The sequence below is a fragment of the Macaca thibetana genome, chromosome 10, assembly GCF_024542745.1.
Source record: "Macaca thibetana thibetana isolate TM-01 chromosome 10, ASM2454274v1, whole genome shotgun sequence".
In the NCBI taxonomy this organism is placed as follows: Eukaryota; Metazoa; Chordata; class Mammalia; order Primates; family Cercopithecidae; genus Macaca; species Macaca thibetana.
The window spans coordinates 9,226,901-9,253,285 of NC_065587.1; the positions used below are offsets into that span (position 1 = coordinate 9,226,901).

The following is a 26,385-nucleotide window of genomic DNA, read 5'->3' on the forward strand; positions in this document are numbered from 1 at the left end:
GCCGTACGCCAGGACAATAAGCACATGCGCAAAAGTGCGTGCCTGCCCCCGCCCCCTCTTCCGTGTGGGCCCTCCCTGTCCGCTCTCTGTCACCTCACAGTAGTCGTTGCCGGTAGCGGGTGTGGGGGCGCGAGCAGCGCAGGGCGGCCTCTCCCCCACCCCTCAGCCCGGGCCCGGGCCCGGTACCCCCCCCCCTCCGCTTCCCACCCCCGTCGGGTACGGGAAGGTCCAAGTCGCTGCCGGGTGCCCGAGGGCCGTCGTGGCCGCCGTCGCCACGGGTCCCAATGGAGCCGCCGAATCTCTATCCGGTGAAGCTCTACGTGTACGATCTGTCCAAGGGCCTGGCCCGGCGGCTCAGCCCCATCATGCTGGGTGAGGGGGAAGGGGCCAGGTGGGCAGGAGGGCGGGAGCCAGGCCAGAGGGTGGCGGCTGGCCGAGGTGGGGAGACTTGGGCCACGACTCACGGGGAGACACATGGCCCAGAGGATGGAAGAAAAGCCGAGTGGAGAAGAGAGTGGTCTGAGGTTTGGGCCCTCTGAGCCCCGCTTTAGCCTCGCAGATACCATCCTCACGTTTGAATTCAAGGGGAAGGGATGGAGGAGTCATTCCTCCACCTTTCAGGGGGCTCGGGCAGAAACCGAACCCTCGAGAGCCCCTTCGACGGGGGTGTGGAGTAAACCAGCGCTGGATCCCAGCGGGTTCCCTGTCTCGCTCGGGTAGGCTGGTGCACTCCTGCCTCCTTGGCGCGGTGTAGGAAAGGTGAGGATGCCTGCCGCGCGGTGCCCCTCGTGGTGACAGAGACACTGCGGAGGTCGGGTGGCCTTCGGAGAACCTTGCCTCAGTGCCAAAAGTAAGCTCCCTATGCAGTCCGGCGGGTAGGTGGGATGGGGGAGATAGAGCTGCCTAGGGAACCCCCCCTAGGTAGGTCAAGTCAGGACAAGAGGAGCCCCGAACTCCAGAATTCACCAAGCAATCTTCTCCCCACAGTTTCTAAGTTAATTGCCTTTGCTCAAATGGCAAGAAAGCAGTTTTGGGGGAAGTTTGGATGAGGTTGTGTGAATAAGGATTAGTAAAGAAAGTATTTCGGTTGTGCTCCGTTAAACTACTTAACTGGCAGGAGAAAAACCAGCCCTCATTCAGTGACGATCACACCTCATTTCAACTTAAATACAGGAATGTCTTGTGTAACACAGGAATTGTCAAGTTTGTAACTTTGGGTAATCATGAGCAGGAAAGAATTCCAATAATTGAAAATTGAAGCCTTGACAGCATCCATTTGAATGGCTAATTTTTCCTGGCTTCTGTGGAGACATTGGTGAATTATTTAGTTCATCTCTGTAAGATGAGGGGGCAGAGGTCAAGTAAGCAAGGCTACTTCTGAGAGCATCCTTCAATGTCCTTGAGTTTCTAATATGTTGTAGTGAATTGAACTTAATCTCACAACCATGGGCCTGTGAGTTGTTTCTATATTTGGCTTCACATCAAAATCATCTAGGGTGCTTGTTTAAAATGCAGATACTTTCATTTCCAACATATATTGTTAAATGAGATTAGAAAAAACAAGAGTAGAACAGCTCTTTAAATATGTAAATCAGAGGATATATATGTGCTTGCATAGGCAAATAATTATCCGAAAGGATACACAAGAAATTGATAACAGCAGTAGCTTATGGAAAGGGGAACTTTATGCCAGGAAAACAGGAGTAGAAGAGAAGCTTTGCTATACACTGTTTCTAACCTCTAGACCTGTGTATGACATACACACAATATCTATTTAAAATGAGAAAAGTTTTAATTATATCGATTCTAGAGCTTTACTTCACAAATACTAAATCAATCTCCTGGAGTTTTGGTCCAAAAATCTGTATTTTTAATGAGCTTATCGACTAATTCTTATGTAGCCAACCCATTATTTGACAGGAGTTTGGGCCTGGATAACCAGTTGTTAAAATGATAAGGCACATCTGAAAGCAAAACTTACAAAGTCATTGAGGAAGCTGTTACTCATTAATAGATTACATCAGTCAAGTTTTGTTTTGTTTTTTTTGAGAGGGAGTCTCGTTCTGTGGTCCAGGCTGGAGTGCAGTGGCGCGATCTCTGCTCGCTGCAAGCTCCGCCTCCCGGGTTCACACCATTCTCCTGCCTCAGCCTCCCGAGTAGATGGGACTGCAGGGGCACGCCGCCACGCCTGGCTAATTTTTTGTATTTTTAGTAGAGATGGGGTTTCACCTTGTTAGCCAGGATGGTCTTGATCTCCTGACTTTGTGATCCGCCCGCCTCAGCCTTCCAAAGTGCTGGGATTACAGGTGTGAGCCACCACGCCCGGCCCACATCAGTCAAGTTTTAACTAAACTTCTTGGAATGGAGCTATTTAGTTGCTTGTTTTTTTATCATAGTGAAGAATCAAATATTTCTTATACCCCAAGTAAAAGCCTCCCCCTTTACACTGGGTATTTTTTATCCTATTACCTAATAATTATTGGGCAGCTGAAAGGGGCCTTAGGAGTCATTATTTCATTCATTCAGCAGATCAGCAGATGTTCATTGAGCGTCCGCTCTATGCTAGTCAACGTGTTAAGGTAAATGAGGTTGATATAATGAACAAAGATATTCTTTGCCATCATGGAGCTGTCTAATGGGGGAGACATTAAAAATAAATACATAAACAAATAATTAGTTACAAATTGCATAAGTGCCTTCTGCACCAGAAGCACCCTGGGTGCTGTGATAGAAAATAACAAGAGAGACCTTTTTTTTTTTTTTTTTTTTTTTTTTTGAGACGGAGTGTAGCTCCGTCGCCCAGGCTGGAGTGCAGTGGCGCGATCTCGGCTCACTGCAAGCTCCGCCTCCCGGGTTCACGCCATTCTCCTGCCTCAGCCTCCCGAGTAGCTGGGACTACAGGCGCCCACAACCGCGCCCAGCTAATTTTTTGTATTTTTTTTTAGTAGAGACGGGGTTTCACCGTGGTCTCGATCTCCTGACCTTGTGATCCGCCCGCCTCGGCCTCCCAAAGTGCTGGGATTACAGGCGTGAGCCACCGCGCCCGGCCTTTTTTTTTTTTTTGAGATGAGTCTTGCTCTGTTGCCCAGGCTGGAGTACAGTGGTGTGATCTCAGCTCACTGCAACCTCTGCCTCCCAGATTCAAGTGATTCTCCTGCCTCAGCCTCCAGAGTAGCTGGAATTACAGGTGCACGCCACCACACCCGGCTAATTTTTATATTTTTGGTAGAGACAGGGTTTCGCCATGTTTGCCAGGCTGGTCTTGAACTCCTGACCTCATGTGATCCTCCCACCTCAGCCTCCCAAAGTGCTAGGATTACAGGTGTGAGCCACTGCACCCAGCCAAGAGATGTATTTTAAATAAGGGTATCAAGTGTAGTAACTTTGATACTGGGAATTTAGGATGAGGAAGAATTAGCCACAGGAAGGTAATAAGGGAGTTACAGTGTTCCAGGTAGGAGACAGATCAACCTGCCAAAGCCCTGAGACAGTAAAGAGTCTGGCCTGATACTGGAACTGAAAGAAGGCCTTTGTGGAGTGTAGTGGGTGAAAGGGAAAGTGCCATAACTGAAGGTGGAGTAATAGACCTGCCTCCTCCCCACTCCCCACCCTTTTATAAAGATGTGAAGTCCTGGAAGACCTCAGCCAATCATGGGAACATCACCCATTTGGCACATCAGATTCTGATCTGAGGAAATCACCTTGTCTGCTAATCTACTTCTTTCTTTTCTACCTTTTTTTTCCATATTGCTTTTATACCTTTTGCAAAATTAATGAAGAAAGAGTTAGCAAAGCTAGTAGTCATTACTTTCTAGAGTTGAAAACTTAAGGAAAATAGGCATGGTCTTACTGGTTCATCCCATTCAGATATCACTAGTCTTGAAGTTGGGTATGTCCCAGTTCTATAAGTAGCCATATATTGATTTCCCATTCCTAAATATATTTGAACCTTTAAAAAATCAATTTGTTTCCTGATTTTTATGATGAATTCTAGAAGTATATTAATAGCCAGTATTTATTGAGAGCTTACCATGTGTCAGACCCTTTTTTTCTGAGTACTTTGCATGCATTGTTATCTTCACCACAGCTTTGTGAGATAGGTCCTGTTATTGCCTCCATTTTCTCCATTGAGGAACCCAAGAAGTAGAGTATTAAGGAATTTGCCCCAGGTCACGGAGCTGCTAGGTGGTAGAGCTGGGTTATGAACACAGGCAGTCTGACTTCCAGAGCTCGCGTTCTCAGTCATTTTGAGATACCACCTCTAATGTGTAATATGTTCCTTTATAATTGAAGTAAAGTAGATGCCTTCCTGAAGTTTGTAAAGGCATTCTTTGCCAAATGTTTCAAGTTTGGATGAGAAAAAAAGCTGGGTTCAATGTGTATGTGGCACTTACAATCTAGATTTATGATCATGCCTCTTAGCCTCCATTTCCCAAATTAAATCCGTGTGATCTCATCCGCAGTACCCTCTCAGGCTTCAGTTATGTCAGTTCTCCATTGGGAGACCTAATCTAGCTCTACGCAGTTCAGGATTGCACTAGATAAAGCCCAAGGTAATTCCCCTTTCCTGAAGCAATGTAAATTTCATAGTTTTACCCTGTCCTGTTTTCAGCCTCCTGGAATTGCCTCACATGAAGGCATTACTGTTCTATAGTTCTTCATTCACCATGAAAAATGGTCCCAGAATTATCCTTATCGTTCTAATTGATCAGATAGCCTGATTGCACATTTTTTTCATAGTCACCGATTGCCTAAGATAATTAACTATTATAATTGTCCTTCAGTTCCTCCTCTTAATAATTTTGGCTGCTCTTTAAATTTCTTGACCTCTTTTTGTGCCAGAGTACATACAGAAGTGTGTGTGTGTGTGTGTGTGTGTGTGTGTTTTAATTGTGGTAAGAAGTACTTCGTATTCGTTGATTATTTTCTGATCTCAAGTTTCGTGTGCATCCATCACGTTTATTTTTCTTTACAAGCCCATTTCAAAACTCTTTTCAGATTTAAAGATTTGGAGGCATAGAATATATACATTTCTTGGCAGAATGCATTCTAACGAATATTAGAGATTTTACTCTATACTCAATTCTTTACTTCATTTTGTAGTACAAATAGTAATGAAATAAAAGATGTGATGTGCGGCCGGGCGCGGTGGCTCAAGCCTGTAATCCCAGCACTTTGGGAGGCCGAGGCGGGTGGATCACGAGGTCAGGAGATCGAGACTATCCTGGCTAACATGGTGAAACCCCGTCTCTACTAAAAATACAAAAAACTAGCCCGGCGTGGTGGCGGGCGCCTGTAGTTCCAGCTACTTGGGAGGCTGAGGCGGGAGAATGGCGTGAACCCGGGAGGCGGAGCTTGCAGTGAGCCGAGATCACGCCACTGCACTCCAGCCTGGGAGACACAGCGAGACTCCGTCTCAAAAAAAAAAAAAAAAAAGATGTGATGTGAACTCCAGGAGTTTTTCTTTCTTTTTTTTTTTTTCCGAGATGGAGTCTTGCTTTGCTGCCCAGGCTGGAGTGCAGTGGAACAATCTCGGCTCACTGCAAGCTCCCCCTCCCGGTTCACGCCATTCTCCTGCCTCAGCCTCCGAGTAGCTGGGACTACAGGTGCGCACCACCACGCCTGGCTAATTTTTTGTATTTTTAGTAGAAATGGGATTTCACCGTGTTAGCCAGGATGATCTTGATCTCCTGACCTTGTGATCCACCCGCCTCGGCCTCCCAAAGTGCTGGGATTACAGGTGTGAGCCACTGTGCCCGGCCAGGAGTTTTTCTTTTTTGAGATAGAATGTCACTCTTGTTGCCCAGGCTGGAGTGCAATGGCATGATCTCGGCTCAGCAACCTCCGCCTCCTGGGTTCAAGCACTTCTCCTGCCTCAGCCTCCCAAGGAGCTGGGATTACAGACATGTGCCACCATGCCCAGTTAATTTTTGTATTTTTAATAGAGACTGGGTTTCACCATGTTGGTCCGACTGGTCTCGAACTCCTGACCTCAGATGATCCACCCGCCTCAGCCTCCCAAAGTGCTGACAAACCCCACTCCCAAAGAACAGGCATGAACCACCATGCCCAGCCCAGGAGTTTTTCTTAAAATATTATTTTCCTTTAAATAATGAATATACACATATAACATTTGATAACAATATAAAACAGATTATGATTAGGTGCCAAAGTGAGTGAGTGGTGCAGCAACTATGTTAGGCCTTGAAATAAGAGAGGCCATGGTGAGCTGGGAATGTCAGAAAGGCTTCGGCAAGAGCCTGAAGCTCCTGGAGGTCAAGGACTCTGTCCCCTTCCTTTATGTCCCCAGTGGCCTGTTGGAGCAGGTGTTCAGTAAGTATTGATTATAGAAATGATTGAGACTTGAACTTAAGCTTGAAGATTAAGTAAAATTTATTCAAATCTGAGAGAGGTTTTTTATGTTTTAATGCCATCTATTGTGCTTTGTTTTAGATTTTTATTATTCACTGTGTGAACTGTTTTATACTCATCTAATGAATTAATTTAATAATCATGCCATTTCTTTAAGGCAAAATGGAAAGGAATATGGCTTACAAGGCCCTGCGTGATTCTGCTTTTATAAATTTTCTTTTTTTTTTCTTTTGAGACATAGTCTCGCTCTGTCGCCCAGGCTGGAGTGCAGTGGTGCGATCTCAGCTCACTGCAAGCTCCGCCTCCCGGGTTCACGCCATTCTCCTGCCTCAGCCTCCCAAGTAGCTGGGACTACAGGCGCCCACCACCACACCTGGCTAATTTTTTAATTTTTAGTAGAGACAGGGTTTCACTGTGTCAGCAGGATGGTCTCGATCTCCTGACCTTGTGATCCGCCTGCCTTGGCCTCCCAAAGTGCTGGCATTACAAGCGTGAACCACTGCACTGGGCCTAAATTTTCTTTCTTTCCTTCTTTTTCTTTCTTTCTTTCTTTCTTTCTTTTTTTTTTTTTTTTTTTTTTGGCACAATCATAGTTCATTATAACCTCGAATTCCTGGGATTCAAGCTATCCTCCCTGGTAAGCCTTCTGAGTAGCTGGGATGACAGGCATATGCCACCATGCCTGACTGATTTTTTTAGCTTCATTTAATAGAGATGAGGTCTTGCTATATTGCCCAGGCTGGTCTCAAACTCCTAGACTTAAGCTGTCCTCCTGCCGCAGCCTCCCAAAGTGCTGGGATTACAGGCATGAGCCACCATACTGAGCTTTTTTTTTTTTTTGGTAGGGACAGGGTTCCATTATTTTGCCCAAGCTGGTCTTAAACTCCTGGCCTCAAGTGATTCTCTCACCTTGGCCTCCCAAAGTGTTGGGATTACAGGCATGAGCTGCTGCTGCTGCTTGTTTTTTTGGAGACAAGGTGGTGCTCTGTAACCCATGCTGGAGTGCACTGGCTCCATCAAGACTCACTGCAGCCTCCATCTCCTGCTACTTTCCAGGCTCAAGCGATCCTCCCATCTCAGCCTCCCAAGTAGCTGGGACTACAGGCACAGGCTACCATGCCTGGCTCAATTTTGTATTTTTTTGTAGAGATGGGGGTCTCACTATGTTCCCTAGGCTGGTCTTGAACTCATGGGCTCAAGCAATCCCACCCACCTCAGCCTCCCAAAGGGCTGAGATTACAGGCATGAGCCACCATGCCCAGCCTAAATTTACCTTTTTTGCAGATTAAAACACTCTTTTAGTTTTTAACAATGCATCACATTTGGATTTTGTGATAACCTTTCTCTGGCCAAAGGAGGAATAAACCCCCCTGCCAATAGGCATTTTTTACAGTATGGGCTATAAAGGCCCACTTATATTATACAAATGTTTTCTTTTACCTTTTCCCACATAGATTTAATGTTTATCCCGTGGTCCCAGAAAGAATAGCTGATTTTTTTTTTTAACTTTACACAGGCTGGGTGCATTGGCTCATGCCTGTAATCCCAGCACTTTGGGAGGCCGAGGCAAGCGGATCACCTGAGGCTGGGCATTCGAGACCAGCCTGACCAACATGAAAAAACCCCGTCTCTACTAAAAATACAAAATTGGCCGGGTATGGTGGCGCAAGCCTGTAATCCCAGATACTCGGGAGGCTGAGGCAGGAGAATTGCTTGAACCCAGGAGGCGGAGGTTGCAGTGAGCCAAGATTGTGCCATTGCACTGCAGCCTGGGCAACAATAGTGAAACTCGTCTCAAAAAAAAAAAAACTTTACATTAAGCCTTTCATATTGCCGGTAAACTGCCAATTAAAAGCACTTTATCACCATGGGGAAGAATCGTGAGGTAAGCTGGGGCTACATTTGATTTATACCAATGAGCTAATGCATTTCTTTACCTGCCATCTGAGACAAAATGCTACCTGTATAGAGGCCCCTGAGCCTGGCACCCCATCACCATCATCCAGTTTATGCTTATTAATAGACATTTATTTAGCACTGGTAGTATAACAGATGCTGACCGCTTAAATCTATAACCAGCCTGTATGTCTGTTTGCACAACTCCATCCATCTTAATCAATGAGGAGGTGGATAGAGTGTTTTCTCCTTTACTTTTATGATCAGTAGAAGGCTGACTTATTCATGTTGAAAAACAGGGCTGATAGCCATGTCTTCCATTTGTTTTCCATGTTCATACTTCATAGGCCACAAAGTGAATGCATTAGATTTACCAACAAGCTTGGAGACATGAAGTATCTGACCCACCATGCTCCAGTTTGCTGAGGAAATCTTAGTGGGAAAATAATCTATTTCTACAGTATGCAAATATCCAGAGCCTAATTCATGTCCCAAAATGGCCTTGTATTCTAATTCAATCTCAAACTACCACTAAAAAACCATTAAAATTAATCCAGACCGGGTGTGGTGGTTCACACCTGTAATCCCAGCACTTTGGGAGGCCAAGGCGGGCAGATCACTTGAGGCCAGTTCGAGACCAGCCTGGCCAACATGGTGAAACCTCATCTCTACTAAAAATACAAAAATTAGCCAGGTGTGGTGGCATGCGCCTGTAATCCCAGCTACTCAGGAGGCTGAGGCACCAGAATTGTTTGACCCCAGGAGGCAGAGGTTGCAGTGAGCCGAGATCACGCCACTGCACTCCAGCCTGGGTGACAGAGCAAGACTCTGTCTCTAAAAAGAAAAGATACATGTATCAATCCAGTCTCACTTTCCAATGCCTGGCATCATGTCAGGACCATGGCCCTCATCCTTTTCCTTGCAAGAGTAGGCTGCAAAGCAGCAAACCTTTCACTTCTACCCAAAATTCTCCAATAAGCTTATCTTCATATCTTGCTTTGTTCTGTTTTTCTGCTGGACAAACTGTGCATCTTTATTTACCTGTTTGTAAAATGCTGTTAATAAATGTTTGCTCTACTTTACCCCCTAAAGATGTTATGAGAATAAGGATAATTGGCTGAGCCTAGCACTTTGGAGGCCAAGGCAAGAGGATCCTTGAGCCCAGGAGTTAAAAACCAGCCTAAGCAATACAGTGAGACCCTGACTCAAAAAAAAAAAAAAGCCGAGCAATGTGGCGGGCACCTGTAGTCCCAGCTATTCTCGAGGCTGAGGCAGGAGAATGTTGTAAACCCAGGAGGCGGAGCTTGCAGTGAGCTGAGATCTGGCCACTGCACTCCAGCCTGGGCGACGGAGGGAAACTCCGTCTCAAAAGAAAAAAATAAAAAAAAGAGAGAGAGAGAGAGAAAACAAGTATAACTATGAAATACTTTAAGAAAGGATGTAGCCGGTCACAGTGGCTCACACCTGTAATCCCAACACTTTGGGAGCCCGAGGCAGGTGGATCATGAGGTCAGGAGTTCAAGACCAGCCTGGCCAACGTGGTGAAACCCCATCTCTACTAAAAATACAAAAATTAACTGGGCGTGGTGACAGGTGCCTGTAATTCCAGCTACTTGGGAGGCTGAGGCAGGAGAATCACTTGAACTCAGAGGTTGGAGGTTGCAGTGACCCAAGACCACGCCACTGCACTTCAGCCTGGGTGACAGAGTGAGACTCCGTCTCAAAAGGAAAAAAAAAAAAAAGGATGTAGACCGGGTGCAGCAGTAGCTCACGCCTGTAATCCCAGCACTTTGGGAGGCCGAGGCGGGCAAATTACTTGAGGTCAGGAGTTCAAGATCAGCCTAGCCAACATAGTGAAACCCTGTCTATACTAAAAATACAAAAATTAGCCAGGCATGGTGGCGCACACCTGTAATCCCAGCTACTTGGGAGGCTGAGGCAGGAGAATTGCTTGAACTGGGAGGTGGAGGTTGCAGTGAGCCAAAATGGCACCATTGCACTCCAGCCTGGGAAACAGAGCAAGACTCTGTCTCAAAAGAAAAAAAGAAAGGATATAAATTCACTCAATTCATTTTTAATGTTATTGTTGGCACCAAGTGTTTGGTAGATGAATAAGTGAAAGAATGAATAGGTTGGGTGCAGTGGTTCACACCTGTAATCCCTGCACTTTGGAAGGCCGAGGCGGGTGGATCACAAGGTTGGGAGTTTGAGACCAGTTTGGCCAGCATGGAGAAACCCCGTCTCTACTAAGAATACAAAAAATTATCCAGGCATGGTGGTGCGTTCCTGTAATCCCAGCTACTCAGGAGGCTGAGGCAGGAGAATTGCTTGAACCCTGGAGGCAGGAGTTGTAGTGAGCCATGGTTGCACTGCAGCACCCCAGCCTGGGCAACAGAGCGAGACTCCGTCTCAAAAAAAAAAAAAAAAGAATGAATGAATAAATAAGGAAATCTTTTTTCTATAATCCCTATCTCCACTCTCTGAATGGATGAGATCCTAAGTGTACCTTGATACAGTTGAATAGGAAGTGTGGTGTGTAGCTTACAGGCAAATTTAGTGATGATACAAAGGATATAAAGGAGAATAAAGTAGGGTTTGTATCATGCAACTTTTGAGTTGTTTTTCAGGTGTGAAATAACTGAGGCCCCTCTCCAAAACTCTGTTGAGCAGGAATGGGTTTGAGCTGATGATGCATCCCTACCTGCCAGCTGTACTCCTGGGTCAGTGAGCATGTGCATCTGAGAGGACAGCAGTAGACCGGGAGTGCAGTGTGCCAGGGTGGCTGAGTCATTTCAATAACAAGCCAGGCAGCCCAGATTGGGGTTAGGAACTTTGTCCTCAATAGCACTGTGTGTCAACCAACAAAGCTAACTAAACAGAACAGCTCATCTCAACAGATGTTCATGTCACATCTCAGGTCCAGGTCCTTTGCTAGGTGCTGGAGTTACAAAGATGCATAAGAAAACTGTCCTGGTTATTGAGGCAACTGTGGTCTAACTGGGGAGAAGGACACATGAATAGTTTCAATACCAAGGTACTATGAGAACAGCTATAAAATTTTCAAGTTACAAACCCTAGAAGAAATGAGTTGGCCTTTATTGGGCATGTATTATGTCCCAGACCCTGTGCTAGGCATGTGTCATGTATCGTCTCTTTTAATCCTGGAAATGTTATGAGGCAGGCACTGTTGTTATGCTTTTTTTACAGAATAGGAAACTATAGTTTAAACAGTGCATCCGATAGAACTTTCTGCAGTGATGGAAATGTTCTAGATCTGCACTGTCCAATAAGTAACCACTAGTCACATGTGGCTATTGAATACGTAAAATGTGGTTAGTGGAACCGAGGGACTGAATTTGTGCATTTATTTAATTTAAATAGCCACATGTGGTCAGTGGCTACCATATTGGACAACTCAGGCTTAGTGTTCTCAGCCTCTGCAGTGTTCTCTGTGATCTGGTCCTCCATTACCTCTGGTCATCTTCTACTTCCCCTCCTCACCCATTCTAGCTTCACTGGCATCCTTACAGGCCTTCAGATAAACCTGGCATGTCGTTGCCCCTGCATCCCTCTTTCTCTTGTCTCTTTTAAATCTTGGCTCAAAGCTGGGCGTGGTGGCTCACACCTGGAGGTGGGAGGATCTCTTGAGCCAAGGAGTTCAAGTCCAGGCTTGACAATGTAGGGAGACCCCGTCTCAAAAAAAAAAAAAAATTAGCTAGGCCTGGGTGGTACACATATAGTCTCAGCAACTGAGAAGCTAAAGTGGGAGGATCACTTGAGCCTGGGAGGTCAAGGCTGCAGTGAGCTCTGATCACGCTACTGTACTCCAGCCTGAGTAACACAGCAAGACCCTGTCTCCAAAAAAAAAAAAAAAACTTCACTCAAATGTCGCGTTCTCAAAGAGGCCCACCCTGACCATCCCGGAAACTCCCTTAACCTACTCTTTTTTTTTTTTTTTTGAGACAGAGTTTCGCTCTTGTAGCCCAGGCTGGAGTGCAGTGGCACAATCTCGGCTCACTGCAATCTCGGCTCACTGCAACCTCTGCCCTCTCGGTTTAGGCGATTCTCCTGCCTCAGCTTCCTGAGTAGCTGGGACTACAGGCATGCACTACCATGCCCGGCTAATTTTGTATTTTTCATAGAAACAGGGTTGTTGACCATGCTGGTCTCAAACTCATGACCTCAGATGATCCGCCCTCCTCGGCCTCCCAAAGTACTGGGATTACAGGCGTGAGCCACCACACCGGGCCTATTTTTTATTTTATGTGAGATAGGGTCTCACTCTGTTGCCCAGGCTGGAGTACAGTGGCGCAATCTCAGTTCACTGCAACCTCTGCCTCCCAAGTTCAAGCGATTCTCGTGCCTCAGCCTCCTGAGTATCTGGGACTACAGGTTCATGCCACCACACCCAGTGAGTTTTTTTTTTTTTTTTTTGGTAAAGACAGGGTTTCTCTGTTGGCCAGGCTGGTCTCAAACTCCTGGCTTCAAGTGATCCGCCTGCCTTGGCCTCCCAAAGTGCTGGGATTACAGGGGTGGGCCACCGTGCCATGTCTGAAGTAGAACTTACTTTTATCTTGTGGAAGTCTTTACCCTTTTCCCCAAGGAGGTCATCGTACCTAATAAGAACCTCCATTTATCAAACATCTGTATATCATATACTGTGAAGCTTTCTATGCATTATTATTACCAGTCACAGCAACTCCGAATCGGAGAAACAGACTTAAACACGCTAGGTAAACTTGCCCAAGATCCACCACTAGGAAGTGGAAAACCCAGGATCTGAATCCATATGGTCCCCTTAACTATCTCTGAGGATGGTATGCCAAGCATGTGGTGGCTCACGCCTGTAATCCTAGCACTTTGGGAGGCCGAGGCAGGTGGGTCACTTGAGGCGAGGAGTTCGAGACCAGCCTGGCCAACATGGCAAAATCCTGTCTCTACTAAAAATACAAAAATTAGCTGGGCTTAGTGGTTCATGCCTGTAATCCCAGCTACTTGGGAGGCTGAGGCATGAGAATCACTTGAATCCGGGAGGCAGAGGTTGCAGTGAGCCGAGATCACGTCACTTCACTCCAGCCTGAGCGACAGAGAGACTCTGTCTCTAAAAAAAAGAAAGTCACAGGGCAAACAGTGAAGGTAGCAGTTAGCAATCAGTAATCCGCCATGTCGCCACGTGAAGTGATAAGCAGGGGTGAGTGAGTCATGTTTGCTGGCGCTCCGCATCTTTCACTGCCCTTCCTCTGCCTCCTGAGCACTGCTGTAGAGTATCTCCCATGGACTCTTGCGATGACCTCCTTACCCTGGTTTGCTTACTCTGCTCTCTTCCCTCCAATTCATCTGCTATCCCACAACTACAGTTATCTTTTCTGAACATGGATCTGATCAAGGCACTCTCCAGCCTCACAGCCTCTTTGAGTCCAGGCCTGCCCACTTTGCTGGCCATCCTGTTGGCCGCTCCTCCCGCTAGCACCATCACTGCACCCTTTCTTCACTCTGCCCTGCAGGCTTTAGACTTCACAGCCATGCATGTTCACGTCTTGTTCTCTCCCACAGAAATGTCCATCCCTGCCCTTAGTTGTCATTGGTAATGGAAGCTCACAAAAGTAGTTTATTATATTTAGCACCTTATTTTTACCACTATGATACAGCATATTAACATTGTGTTTTAGTTAATTGTGTATCTCAGTCCATTTGACTTTGAGCTTCTCAAAGGCAGGAAAGTGATATGTTCCTATTTGCATTTCCACACCTAACATTGTTTCTGGCACATAGAGGTAAATAACAGTGCCTTAACTATTTAAATGGATAGCATTTGCAAAGTTTTGTCCTATCAGTTTCTGAAGGATTTCGCGTCAATGAAGAAATGAGTAATAACATTCATTGTATTAATATAGTCTTACTGTACGTGAGACAGAGAAGTTAAAAAGGCATAGCTGAATTGACCCCAAAGAGGAAAGAATAGCAGACATAAAACTGGGGTACCTTTATACCAGTGTTTTTAATCTTGCATTCTGATAAAAGACTCTCGTACTTTTCAGCTTACTTAACAGAGCATACTCTGTCACAACCTAAAGACCTTACTGGAGGGGAGTTGCATTCCTAGAAAGTCCTTCAAGAGGTTTATGACAGGTTACCCTGGGTTTGAGTGACACAGTGAATTTACCGAGGCTGAGGGGCCACTTAGTCTAGTCCCAAGTGGCTAAATCTCTTCTTCTCTCCACAGGGAAACAACTGGAAGGCATCTGGTAAGTTGGGTGGGTCTCCTTACTTTGACTAGTTTTGAAATAAGGCAGCACTCTATGCATTTCAGGTTTTAGTCTGTGGCTTCCAGCATGAAACCTAGTTCTCCATGCTATAAATCTTCAAGCCCTAAAGCAGTGCTTCTCCATCACGAGTTCTTTTGCTCTCTCACCCTGGGACATTTGGCCATGTCCAGAGATATTTTTGGTTGTCACACAGGGAGGAGGATGCTACTGGCATCTTGTGGATAGAGGCAGGGATGCTGAACAGCCTAGAATGCACAGGACAACCCTGCACAACAAAGAACTATCCAGCCTCAAATGTCAATAGTGCCAAGATGGAGAACCCCTGATCTGTGGTATTTATCATATTCATACCTTTGGTTTGTTGGTTTTATAAGACTGGTTTTATAAGACTGGTCCCCACAGTCCTATCCTTGGGCAGAAATTATTCTCATTGCATTATGGTGTTTGCTTTTTCTCAAAGTTTAAGTTTTCTGGCTCACTGTGTCTCTCTCTATGTGACAGGCACACATCCATAGTTGTGCACAAGGATGAGTTCTTCTTCGGCAGTGGTGGTATCTCCAGCTGCCCCCCGGTAAGTGTCTTCCCCTACATTCTGTCCTGCAGTCTCAGGTTCCTGGGGGCGCCTGTAGACCAGGAGCTTTGCTTCTACTGTGGACCTCTGGCATTGTTCCTTGAAGCCACCTGAAGACTCAGCTCAAGAAAACCTTTCCCAGACACCCCAGCCAATTCCCCTCCTCTCTGTTCCCATGGCACGTGTGGGTCCTTCTGTCTCACAGAGAGCGTGTTATGGTGAAATGAGCCGTTTCTGGTTCTCTGCAGGGAACTGTGGAAGTGAGCTGAGGCCTTCCATCTCCATCCCCTGCACAGTGCCCGGCTCATCCTAGGAGCACAACTGATGTTAAGCTGAATGATGAGGGCTCTGAGAAGCATCAAGAGTTGCCCAAACTTACAGCCAATAAGTGACACCAGTCCTAGAACCTAGGATTATGACACTAAAGCCCACACCCTTTTCCAAACATTTCTTTTTTTTTTTGAGACGGAGTCTCGCTCTGTCGCCCAAACTGGAGTGCATGGCGCCATCTCGGCTCACTGCAAGCTCCGCCTCCTGGGTTCACGCCATTCTCCTGCCTCAGCCTCCCAAGTAGCTGGGATTACAGGCGCCCTTCACTACACCCAGCTAATTTTTTGTATATTTTAGTAGATACGGTGTTTCAGCATGTTCGCTGGGCTGATCTCAAACTCCTGACCTCGTGATTCACCCGCCTTGGCCTCCCAAAGTGCTGGGATTACAGGTGTGAGCCACAGCACCTGGCCTTTTCCAAAAATTTCTTTCAGTTATCCAAGTGTTGTCACAGTAGGTGCTGAAGCAGTGGCCAAGCAGCCATTCATTTTGGTTGTGTGTTTGTTTGTGTGGTGGTGGTTGTTGTTGTTTGTTTTTGCTATATCCTGCAGGAAGGATTTTTTTTTTTTTTGAAACAGGATCTTGCTCTGTCATCCAGGCTGGAAATGCAGTGGCGCAATCTTGCTTCCTGCAGCTTCCACCTCCCAGGCTCAATGAATCCTCCCACCTCAGCCTCCCAAGTAGCTAGGACTCAGCACCACCACGCCCTGCTATTTTTTTCTATTTTTTGTAGAGATAGGATCTTCCTATGTTGCCCAGACTGATCTCAAACTCCTGGACTCAAGCAATCCCCTGCATAAGCCAGAATTCTCCCATTGCTTTTGGAATAAAAGCCAGAAAGCTCAGCGTGGCCTCCCAGGACCTACCTGATCTGGTCTCTGACTCTGTCTCTGGCAGCCTCTTTCAGGTTGTTCCCTCCCAACCTTCACTCTCTTCTCATTCTTTGAACACACCTTAGACATTGAAACCTGCACTCTGACATCAGTACACCTTCTTAATCCTTCACCTGGTTACACCTCTCCATCCTTCAGATTTGAGTTGTGTCACTTTCTCAGGCAAGTTTTCCCCGACCCCTCAGGCCAGGAAGGTCTCCTGTCATATGTACCGCTGGCATTCTGTACTTTTCCAGCATGCTCTTAATTGCAGCTCATAATTATATACTGGTTATGGGATTTTTCAATCTCCCTTCCCTGCTAGACTAAGCTTCTTAAGGGCAAGAATCTCATCTATGTTGTCCACACCACAGCCCCAGTGCCCAGCATGAGGCCTGACTCACAATAAGTTCTCAATTCATATTTGTTATATGAGTGAATAAGAGGGTCAGAGTGACCTTTTAGTCTCTTACAACTCTGAGAGAATTGTTCTCTGCCTACCATAGTTATCTTCCTCACCATGCTTTCCTCAGTGCCCAGAACAATGTCAGCTATGTAGGAGGTGCTCAGTAGCTATGAATGAAAGATCTTTTCAGGGAGCTCTATTCTGGAGTGTTATCCCTTCCCAGATTTCTTCTCCCTGCTAATCCCCTTGCTTCCACAGTGGCTGGTTTCCCCACTCAACCTCACTCTCTCCTTCAGTCTTCTCTGGCAGACTGTTAACCACATGGCTGAGGGTTCTCTGTAGGCCTTTCAGGAGCCATTAACTCTCTTGCCCCATCACCATCATTGGATTAGGCTCACAGATCCAAAAAGAATTGAATTATGGAAATATCTGCCAGCCTGCCAGATTTCTCACTGTCCTTCTCATCTTTCCAGTGTTACATGAGATATCAAGTATGTCATAAGAAAAACTGGCTGCATACTTTATGCAAATAGGCATGGAAAGGTGGCCTATGAAGTGTGAGCCATTTCTATTGTCCTGTTCTGTCCTCATGATGAGACATACTGGGAACAAAAGTAGACTTCACATTCTGGGTTTCTCTCTTTTTCTCAGCTAAATAAGTGGACAGCATCAGGAGTCAGAGCTGCAAGAGAATCAGCTTCCCAGGGCCCCCCCAGAAACAAGAAGTCTGACTTCTTCCATGCTGCTAGCACATAGCAATGAAAAGTCACCAGAAAGCTCTAAGCCAGGCTTGTCCAACTTGTAGCCTGTGGGCCACATGTGGCCCAGGACAGCTTTGAATGTGGTCCGACATGAATTTGTAAAGTTTCTTAAAACATGAGGGTTTTTTCTTTGTTTTTTGTTTTGGTTTTGTTTTTGTTTTGAGGCGGAGTTTTGCTCTGTTGTCCAGGCTGGAGTGCAGTGGCACGATCTCGGCTCACTGCTACCTCCATCTCCCGGCTTCACACCATTCTCCTGCCTCAGCCTCCCGAGTAGCTGGGACTACAGGCGCCCACCACCATGCCTGGCTAATCTTTTATGCTTTTAGTAGAGACGGGGTTTCACTGTGTCAACCAGGATGGTCTCGATCTCCTGACCTCATGATCTGCCTGCCTCAGCCTCCCAAAGTGCTGGGATTACAGGCATGAGCCACCACGCCCAGCCTTTTTTTTTTTTTTTTTTTTTTTTTTTTAAGCTCATCAGCTGTCATTAGTGTTAGTGTATTTTGTGTGTGGCCCAAGATAATTCTTCTTCCAGTGTACCTCAGGGAAGCCAAAAGATTGGACACCCATGCTTCTAAGCCATTGCATCCCTGATACAAATAGCTAATAGCATTCTTCATCTGCCCAGGGTGCTCTGCAAGTTAAATATGAAGTCAGGCCAGGGGCGGTAGCTCACACCTGTAATCTCAGCACTTTGAGAGGCCTAGGTGGGTGGATCACTTAAGGTCAGGAGTTCGAGACCAGCCTGACCAACATGGTGAAACCCCATCTCTACTAAGAATACTAAAAATTAGCTGGGCATGTTGGCAGGCACCTGTAATCTCAGCTACTTGGGAGGCTGAGGCAGGAGAATCACTTGAACCCAGGAGGCGGGGGTTGCAGTGAGCTGAGATTGCACTCCAGCCTGGGTGACCGGAGAAACTCTGTCTCAAAAAAAAAAAAAAAAGTGAAGTCAGAACAGTGTTCGTGGTCTACTGTGGGAAGCCACATTAAAACATTCAGTGGAGATGGTAATTTAATGACTTTCTTTGGGTTGGCTTTTTTAGGGGGGGACATTGCTTGGGCCCCCAGACTCTGTGGTTGACGTGGGGAGTACAGAAGTCACAGAAGAAATCTTTCTGGAGTACCTGTCCTCCCTGGGGGAGTCCCTGTTCCGGTGAGTGAACACAGGGGTGGTGGTTAGTTGTGTCTGTCTCCCCAGCTAGATAACCCCTGGAGGCAGCTGTCATGTCATATCATCCTTATCACTCAGCACAAGGCCTGGGCCAGTTTTTTGCTAAATTAACATGAAGAAAAGGCAGTTATGCTACAAAAAGCTCTAAGTTGTTCTGATACAGATATTCCTTCAAGCATACTTTCTGCTGAAATTTTTAGAGGAAATAAGGGCTTTTCATTCCTTCTGATTAAAATCAGCAAGCGCTATTCTCAACCTGTATTGGCCAAGTTTGCAGAAGGAAAAACAGGGTTTGCAGAAGGGTTGGGATGAGATACAAACAAGCAGATTTTCTCTTAAAGAGGCTTTAGTCGATTTGAGTAAGGGGGTAAACTCTAACACCAGAGCTCTGCTTTTGTGAATGTAAAGATTCTCCTGAAACTGTGGAGGAGCCATGTCTTTTCAGTTTCTCCTTCCCTTAAAAATCAGTTATTAATGGCCAGAATGGCAAATAAGCAGTGCTTCTGGCAGATGAGAGGGGGGAAATCGCAGTCCTCACATTGAACTGTGCTCACCATTCCACTGCCTAGCTTGAGTTATTCCACATAGACGCTTGCTGGTTTCTCATATATGTTCTGCAAACCTTTCAATGTACAGAGGTGAGGCCTACAACCTCTTTGAACACAACTGTAACACCTTCAGCAACGAAGTGGCACAGTTCCTGACTGGGCGGAAGATTCCTTCTTACATCACAGACCTGCCCTCTGAAGTTCTCTCCACGTAAGTGTGGCCTCTGTCCCTGCCCCTGCTTTGGCCAACCTTGAAAATCCCCATTCACGGTCAGTGCCCTTCCTCTGGTCCCCATCTGCCCTCCCAACCAGATGAGCCTGCCCTGATGGCAGGTTCTAACACAGAAAGCTGCCATTCTCTCCACCCACTGATGCGCACCTGTATTACCTCCACCCTCAGAGCTAGATCAGCTCTGCCCTGGCCTAAGTGCAACCACAGAACTTAGAAACCCACTTGACACTGGCTTCAGTATTTGCACAAAATTCTGGCGTCTGTCCTTCCCATTGTGCTCAAGGCATACCACTCCCCAGAAGCACCCAGTTAAAATGCAATGTTAGACAAGCAGAGAGGGGGTCAGAAAAATAGTAGGGGAGCTTGTTTTATAGCTGTTGATTTGCCTGTCTTCCACTACACCATGAGCTCTTTGACTCCCTCAACGACTATGTTCTACTTGCCCTCATGCATTACAGCACAGTCAGTCCTCAACAGATGTTTTCTTCAAGAACACTCTGCAGCCCCTTCTGTCCTTATGTGGCCCAAGCCTTGGAAGAGCCTTGCAGGCCATCATCCAGGCAGTATACCCCGAAAGGACACAACACCCCCATAGCCATCTCACCTCCTCCATCCCCTTGCCATTGATTGCATTCAGGCAGCCTCTGCTCATTCCAGGACCATGTCTATTTGCTTATTCTGACTCAGTTTCTCCTGAACTATGGCCTTACTCAACAGAGATCCTGGCAGGTTTCGCAGGCCCAGCAAAGTGGGCTGTTTTTCATACCTGAGGAAGAACCTCCCAGGAAGAGCTTGCATAGGAAACAAGGCTGCTGTGGCAGGCTGGTGAGGAGCCCCAGTCCGCCAGCCCTGGCCCTGCCTTCCTATCATTCGATGAGTTTGCAGTCCCACAGCTCTGCTGAGGGATCTAGGTTATGGGGCCCTGAGCAAACTGGAGTAACCAGAATGTTCTTGCTGTTATTATTTGATGGGTGGAGTTCCTGGAATTGTCTGAAATAGGGTTGATATTTCTAGGTTGCATCTGTCTATACTTTGGAGTACTTCATTCCTTTGAACTTGGAGATGGTTTTCAAAAATAGCAGTATCCACTGAAGAAAAAGCCAGTGACTTAAAAGTGTTTGGGCAACCTTATTTATGGTTGTCGTAATCATGGAAAATCTCCAAACTCCAGTATTTGCAGTGTTTTTTTTCCATCTGTTACTGTGAGAGCAAACTAAAAGCCCTTTAGAAAGGCATTAATGGCTGGGCGCGGTGGCTCAGACCTTAATTCCTAGCATTTTGGGAGGCCGAGGCAGGCAGATCACTAGGTCAGGAGTTCGAGACCAGCCTGGCCAACATGGTGAAACCCCATCTCTACTAAAAATAAAAAAATTAGCCAGTTGTGGTGGCACACACCTGTAATCCCAGCTACTTGGGAGGCTGAGGCAGGAGAATTGCTTGAACCCAGGAGGCAGAGGTTGCAGTGAGCCGAGATCACACTATTGCACTCCAGCTCTGGGCTACAGAGCAAGACTCTGTCTCAGGGTGAAAGAAAGGCATCAATACTGGTAACCTTGCATTTGTCCTTTTTTCTGAATATTCCCTGTACTCCCTGGCAGACCTCTGTTCCTGAAAAAATCCAACTGTGTGCTGTCCTCACCCCTAACTTTTGTCTTCTTTTTCATATCCTTCTTCTTTTGCCTCAGTTTCCTTGCTTCAATTTGATATTTTCCTTGCTCACGAGAATTAAAGACACAAGCACATAAAGCAAAATTCTAGTTCCCTGTATGTAGCCAGCCTGTTCAAACCACAGCTAACCAGGCTCTAGAGGTGAGGCCCTGAGGAGGGAATCCCAGGGATAAAAACACAGAGCAGGCTATTTCGGAGATGTCCTCCAAGAACACTTGAGTGTGAGGCAGGTGGGAAACTTAAGTAAGGTGACGAGGTGCTCCTTCCTTCTCTGGCGGTGCTGCTGCTGCCACCAGCGCCCACTCCTCCTCCCTACCCGTAGGCAGCACAGGGTGTGTGACAGCAGGCCACATCCCAAAGCCCACCCCTCTCGTGTCTCTGTTTCCTTGCAGGCCCTTTGGACAGGCACTTCGGCCCCTCCTGGACTCCATTCAGATCCAGCCTCCGGGAGGGAGCTCTGTGGGCAGACCCAACGGCCAGAGCTAACAGGACTGCCTGGGACCGCCCTGCCTCACCAGGGTTTTTCCTTTTTAAACAAAACAAACCCTACCAGATTTCTATTTTATAATTTTACATCAGAGCTAACAACCAAGGGACGGCTTTTTAAATTTCCCAGGGAAGGAGACTGTCAGGCCGCATGTAGACAATGCTGCTAAGAAACAGAACAAAATGCCACCCCTTCTAATAGTATTATACTAATTTATTAAGGCTGTCTTGTCTGTGAGTTCACTTCGGATGCTGTTTCCTAAGTGTCCACCACACTGGAGAAAGGGAGGGGCTTTGTTTAAACAGAAAGCAAGAGTCACAGTTTGCGGGAGCCCCAACCTAGAACTCTTTCCAGAGAACACTCACGCTCTACCCAAGTTGCCACCACCTGTGGGACCCAGGTGAGTTTTAGAACATCCGTGACCCGGAAACAGTTACTCTAGTGTTAAATGAACCAAAGGATTTGGTGCACATGGGACCAGTTTCAGGATGACTAACCCAACCTAAGTGAACTCTTCAGCCACAACCCTCCTCACCTTCCCTCCCTTACCACAAGCAAGGCCAGTGCTGGAGCAGCCATTGCCTCAGGATCAAGGGAGTAACAGCAAGTATCAGGCTGGAGAAAACAGGATAAAGCCATTCCTCCTTCCACCTAGATGGATTGCCAATCCTCTGCCATCAATTTTGGGAAACCTGCCTTGGTGCCTCCGAGGCTGCTTTTCCTCAGCATAGCTGATGTGTCATAGTTGATGAGGTCTGGGCTGGAGCAGCAGAGACCCAGGCCTTTTTTCTACAAGTAATGATGTAGGTTATTTGCAGTCTCTGTAACCACCATCCAGACCAGTATGCAGTATTCAGCTGGGGACCAAGGGACGGGATTCCCTGCTCTAAGAAAATACCTTTTTTTAATTATTATTATTTTTTGAGAGCTCTGTCACCCAGGCTGGAGTGCAGTGGCGTGATCTCAGCTCACTGCAACCTCCACCTCCCGGGTTTAAGCGGTTCTCCTGCCTCGGCCTCCCGAGTAGCTGGGATTATAGGTGCGTGCCACCACGCCAGGCTAATTTTTGTATTTTCAGTAGAGACAGCTTTCGCCATGTTGGCCAGGCTGGTCTGGAACTCCTGACCTCAGGTAATCCACTTCCCTCAGCCTCCCAAAGTGCTGGGATTACAGGGGTGAGCCACAGCACCTGGCTGGAAAATACCTTTGATATGGAAAGAATAATGATGTGAGGCTGGGCACAGTGGCTCATGCCTGTAATCCCAGCACTTTGGGAGGCCGAGGCAGGCAGATCACTTGAGGTCAGGAGTTCAAGACCAGCCTGGCCAACATGGTGAAACCCTGTCTCTACTAAAAATACAAAAATTAGCTGGGTGCCGTGGCACATACCTGTAGACCCAGCTACTCGGGAGGCTGAGGCAGGAGAATCCCTTGAACCCAGGAGGCGGAGATTGCAGTGAGCCGAAATTGTACCAGTGTACTCCAGCCTGGGTGACAGAGTGGGACTCCATCTCAAAAAAATAAAATGATGTGGAATCAAGGTGGCAAGAAAATTTAGAATCATTTCTGATAGGGACTTTCCCTTATCCTAAATGTGTTTTGAAGGCACAGATTATTTCCGTTGTCATTCTGACTTTAGGGAAAGCAGGTTGGGGCATGAGTGGGCATTTTCCTAATGACTTGCTGCTAGCAGTTTATAGGCAGGAAACAGTCTGGGAGTCTCTAATCCAGAGAGACTTTCAGATTCCCTCTCTTCATGTGAACCTCCATTAGTTAGATTTTGGGAAAGTGAGTGTGAAGAAGGGACTCAGAGCTGCCAGGTACCCAAGTCTCAGCTCTGACATCCTTGGGCCCCTTCTGCCACAACTTCCTGCCACCTCGCGGACTTGAATTATGTTGCTTCTTCCTGGAAGTCTGGCCTGCAGCAGGGGCCTTTCCTCTCCAAAAAGCTGCTACTCACTTCTGGCCCCATCTGCTGCTATCTGCCATTAGCCATAGCAGTTGGCATCATCAGAGTCTCAGCTAGAGGAGATGTCATTCTGCCTTAGTGTTTGCCTGCGACCTGACCAGGGGCATGACCAGCTGGGATGTCAAGTGACATTTGGAAACTTGAAGATTACAGGCCAAATGAGTGAAAGTTTAATTCTTCTCAAGACCCACTGATTTGCCAATGTGCATGGAAATAATAAATTAGAGCAGAAACCAGCAGGGACTATTGTATAATGGTGATCTACTGGCAGAACTGGGCCCAAAGAGAAAGAATTTCTCAGGCTGGGTTTCTTCTGGGAGGGTAGCAGGTTGGTCTTGGCCAGTGCTCTGTTTCCCACCAGTGTTGTCCCCTTTTCCAGCTTGCCTTACCCGGCTCTGCCTTGCAGGCTCCTGCTTCAGACCCCTCTGCCTGGGGTCTCCCCTCCATGCAGGGGGTTCTGGGCATCACAGCTCCTTTTTTTCTTTCTCCTCTCCTAGATCCAGTTTCAGCTGGTTTGCTTCTCCCAGCAGGTACCCTTAGGCCCAGGGGCAGCTCCCCTGAGAGAATTTGAGGCACTCATTTCCTTGAACAGCACCCCCTTTTATACTAGCAGCCATTTGTGCCATTGCCTGTGCCCTAGGGTTTGTGGGGAGAGATCGAGGGATCAGTGAGCAGTTTTCCCAGAGCTCCATGTCAAGGCAAGCTCTCCCTCCCCTGATGGGAGCCCCAGTGTCACTAACTGTGTAAACTCAGGCTCAGGCTTCAACTGCCCACCCCCATCCTCACATTTCTGTCTGTCCCAGCACCTCAGGAGCATTCTCATTGTGGCCAGCTAACTCCACCTGGATGTGAACAGGCAAGCAGAGTGGGAAATGAGTCACGTACTTGTATCGCACAGTGTATCGGACACCTCCCTAGAGGTCCATTGGTTTAAAGAGATAGGGAAGGAGGAGGGATGAGACCATCACCCCCTCCCAGAAGTAAATCTAGTATCTGGGTTTTCTTTATGCCCTTGAGTCAAACTAATAACTGTGTCTAGGACGGAGATGTTTGCTGGTTTTCTTTGGTGTTTTTTCTAATGCAATAAATTCATTTCTGCCTGCTGCATTTGTGTGGTGCCTGAATCAGGTCTGCACATGCGTCCAACATGAAGTGACCCCAGACTTTTGGGTCCCTTGGAGCTTAACTCTGCGGGGTCTGGATGTGTTTCCTTTGCATGGTTGTGAGCCCGTGGATGAGAAGTGATAACAGGGAAGGATGTCTGAATTTCACCACTGTTTTATAAAGATGAGAGAAGGGCCCAGAGAGAATATCACTTGCCCAAGTTCACCTTGCAGCTGGTGCAGCTCAAGGCTTTGTCTGATAACTTCAAATTCTGTAGTCTTCCTCTAGCCATCAGGAGGGTCTGACCTCATCAAAAAGTGTTCACTCTAGTTTCAACTTGGCTTTAGGCTGGGTCTGTGACTCCTCACGCCCAGACAGGCTGTAGCTGAGAGGTCAGGCAAGTAGCCTAGCGGGGGCCTGGCACACCACTGAATGTGAGCCCTTGACCACAGAGCCTGGCTGCTCTTGAAGAAGGCAGAGAGTGTCTGGGACGAGGCTGCCCCACTGGTTCCCAGGTTGGAGAGCCAGGCAAGGTTACGCTGCAGTGAGAGTGATGGACACCAGGTGGCGCTGTGGCCCTGCACACCAGGCCCAGCCCACTGCCCAACGCCCAACACCAGGCTGGTCTTGGGTACCCTTGGCCACCTCAGTAAGCTTGTCCAGCTCCCCTCAGCCCCTGCGTGGCCCCCTACAAGCCCATGGGGTAAGAGCCAAGCTCCTTGTCCTCATTTATCAAGGCCCTTCTCAATCTTGTCCTTGAACACCCTGGTCCTACCCCACACCCTGGCGCAAGTGCCAGTCCCAGTCCCTGCCACTTCTGGTGGTTTCACACCTCCGGGCCTTGGTTCACCCTTTACTCCACCTGGATCTCCTTTCCCCACCCCTTGTTCAGTGCTAAAGTCCAGTGCCAGCATGTCCTCTGACCTGTCCCCTCCCAGAGCTCACTTTTTGCTCCCATGGGTGCCTCCAGCACACTCCCACCAGCCAGCCCAGTACCTCCCAGGGGAGGGCCTGTCATGGGGTGAGCCCCAGACTTTGAGACCATAACAAAGGCCTTCCCCTCTCTGGGCCTCAGTTTCTCCATCTGGAGAATGCAAATTATGTGTTGGATCCTTTCTGAGTCCCTCCCAGTGTGACTCCGCTCTCCACCCCTGGCTTGCGAGGTCAGAACAGAGACTTGCCCAAGTTCTTACAGTCCTGGGCTGAGCTCTGACCTGCAGAGACCACTGACCCCAGCTGCCAGGCTGCAGCTCCTGTTCCCCACCCCCAGGTGGAACAGTGCTGTGGCCTGGGCCCTATCTGTTCCCATTGACTTTGGCTGAGAGAGCTCCAGAGGGCCTGAGCCAACCCAGCAACAGCCTCCACCTCCCACAAAGCCATCTGAGCATGCGCCCTTCAGCTTGTTTAGATTCTATGGACTTGTTTATTGTGAAGACGATGTAAGCACTGCAGGCATTGTGAAAGTTTAAAAAAAAAAAAAAAAAAAAAACGGCTAGGCGAGGTGGCTCACACCTGTAATCCCGGCACTTTGGGAGGCCGAGGCAGGCGGATCACCTGAGGTGAAGAGTTCAAGACCAGCCTGGCCAACATGGTAAAACCCCATCTCTACTAAAAATACAAAAATCAGCTGGGTGTGGTGGTATGCACCTGTAACCTGAGCTACTCGGGAGCAGGAGAATCGCTTGAACCCGGGAGGCAGAGGTTGGATTGAGCGGAGATCGTGAGATGC

The 26,385-nt window shown here is 47.4% G+C and overlaps 1 protein-coding gene across 1 annotated transcript; it reads left to right on the forward strand.

The window, feature by feature from the left end:
- The first annotated feature begins 43 nt into the window (after positions 1-43).
- DESI1 (desumoylating isopeptidase 1) lies at positions 44-24,659 on the forward strand. The gene is made up of 6 exons (XM_050806139.1): positions 44-372; positions 14,492-14,513; positions 15,036-15,105; positions 18,521-18,630; positions 19,285-19,407; positions 21,489-24,659. The coding sequence occupies exons 1-6, from the start codon at positions 285-287 to the stop codon at positions 21,580-21,582; spliced, it is 507 nt and encodes a 168-aa protein (XP_050662096.1). The 5' UTR covers positions 44-284; the 3' UTR covers positions 21,583-24,659.
- Positions 24,660-26,385: the final 1,726 nt, after the last annotated feature.

Excerpts from the sequence above, each read along its gene's own strand:
- DESI1 (XM_050806139.1), top strand. The coding sequence starts at position 285 with ATGGAGCCGCCGAATCTCTATCCGGTGAAGCTCTACGTGTACGATCTG. Across the intron at positions 373-14,491 it reads GCTCAGCCCCATCATGCTGG|GGAAACAACTGGAAGGCATC; the intron begins GTGAGGGGGAAG and ends TTCTCTCCACAG. Across the intron at positions 19,408-21,488 it reads CCCTCTGAAGTTCTCTCCAC|GCCCTTTGGACAGGCACTTC; the intron begins GTAAGTGTGGCC and ends GTTTCCTTGCAG.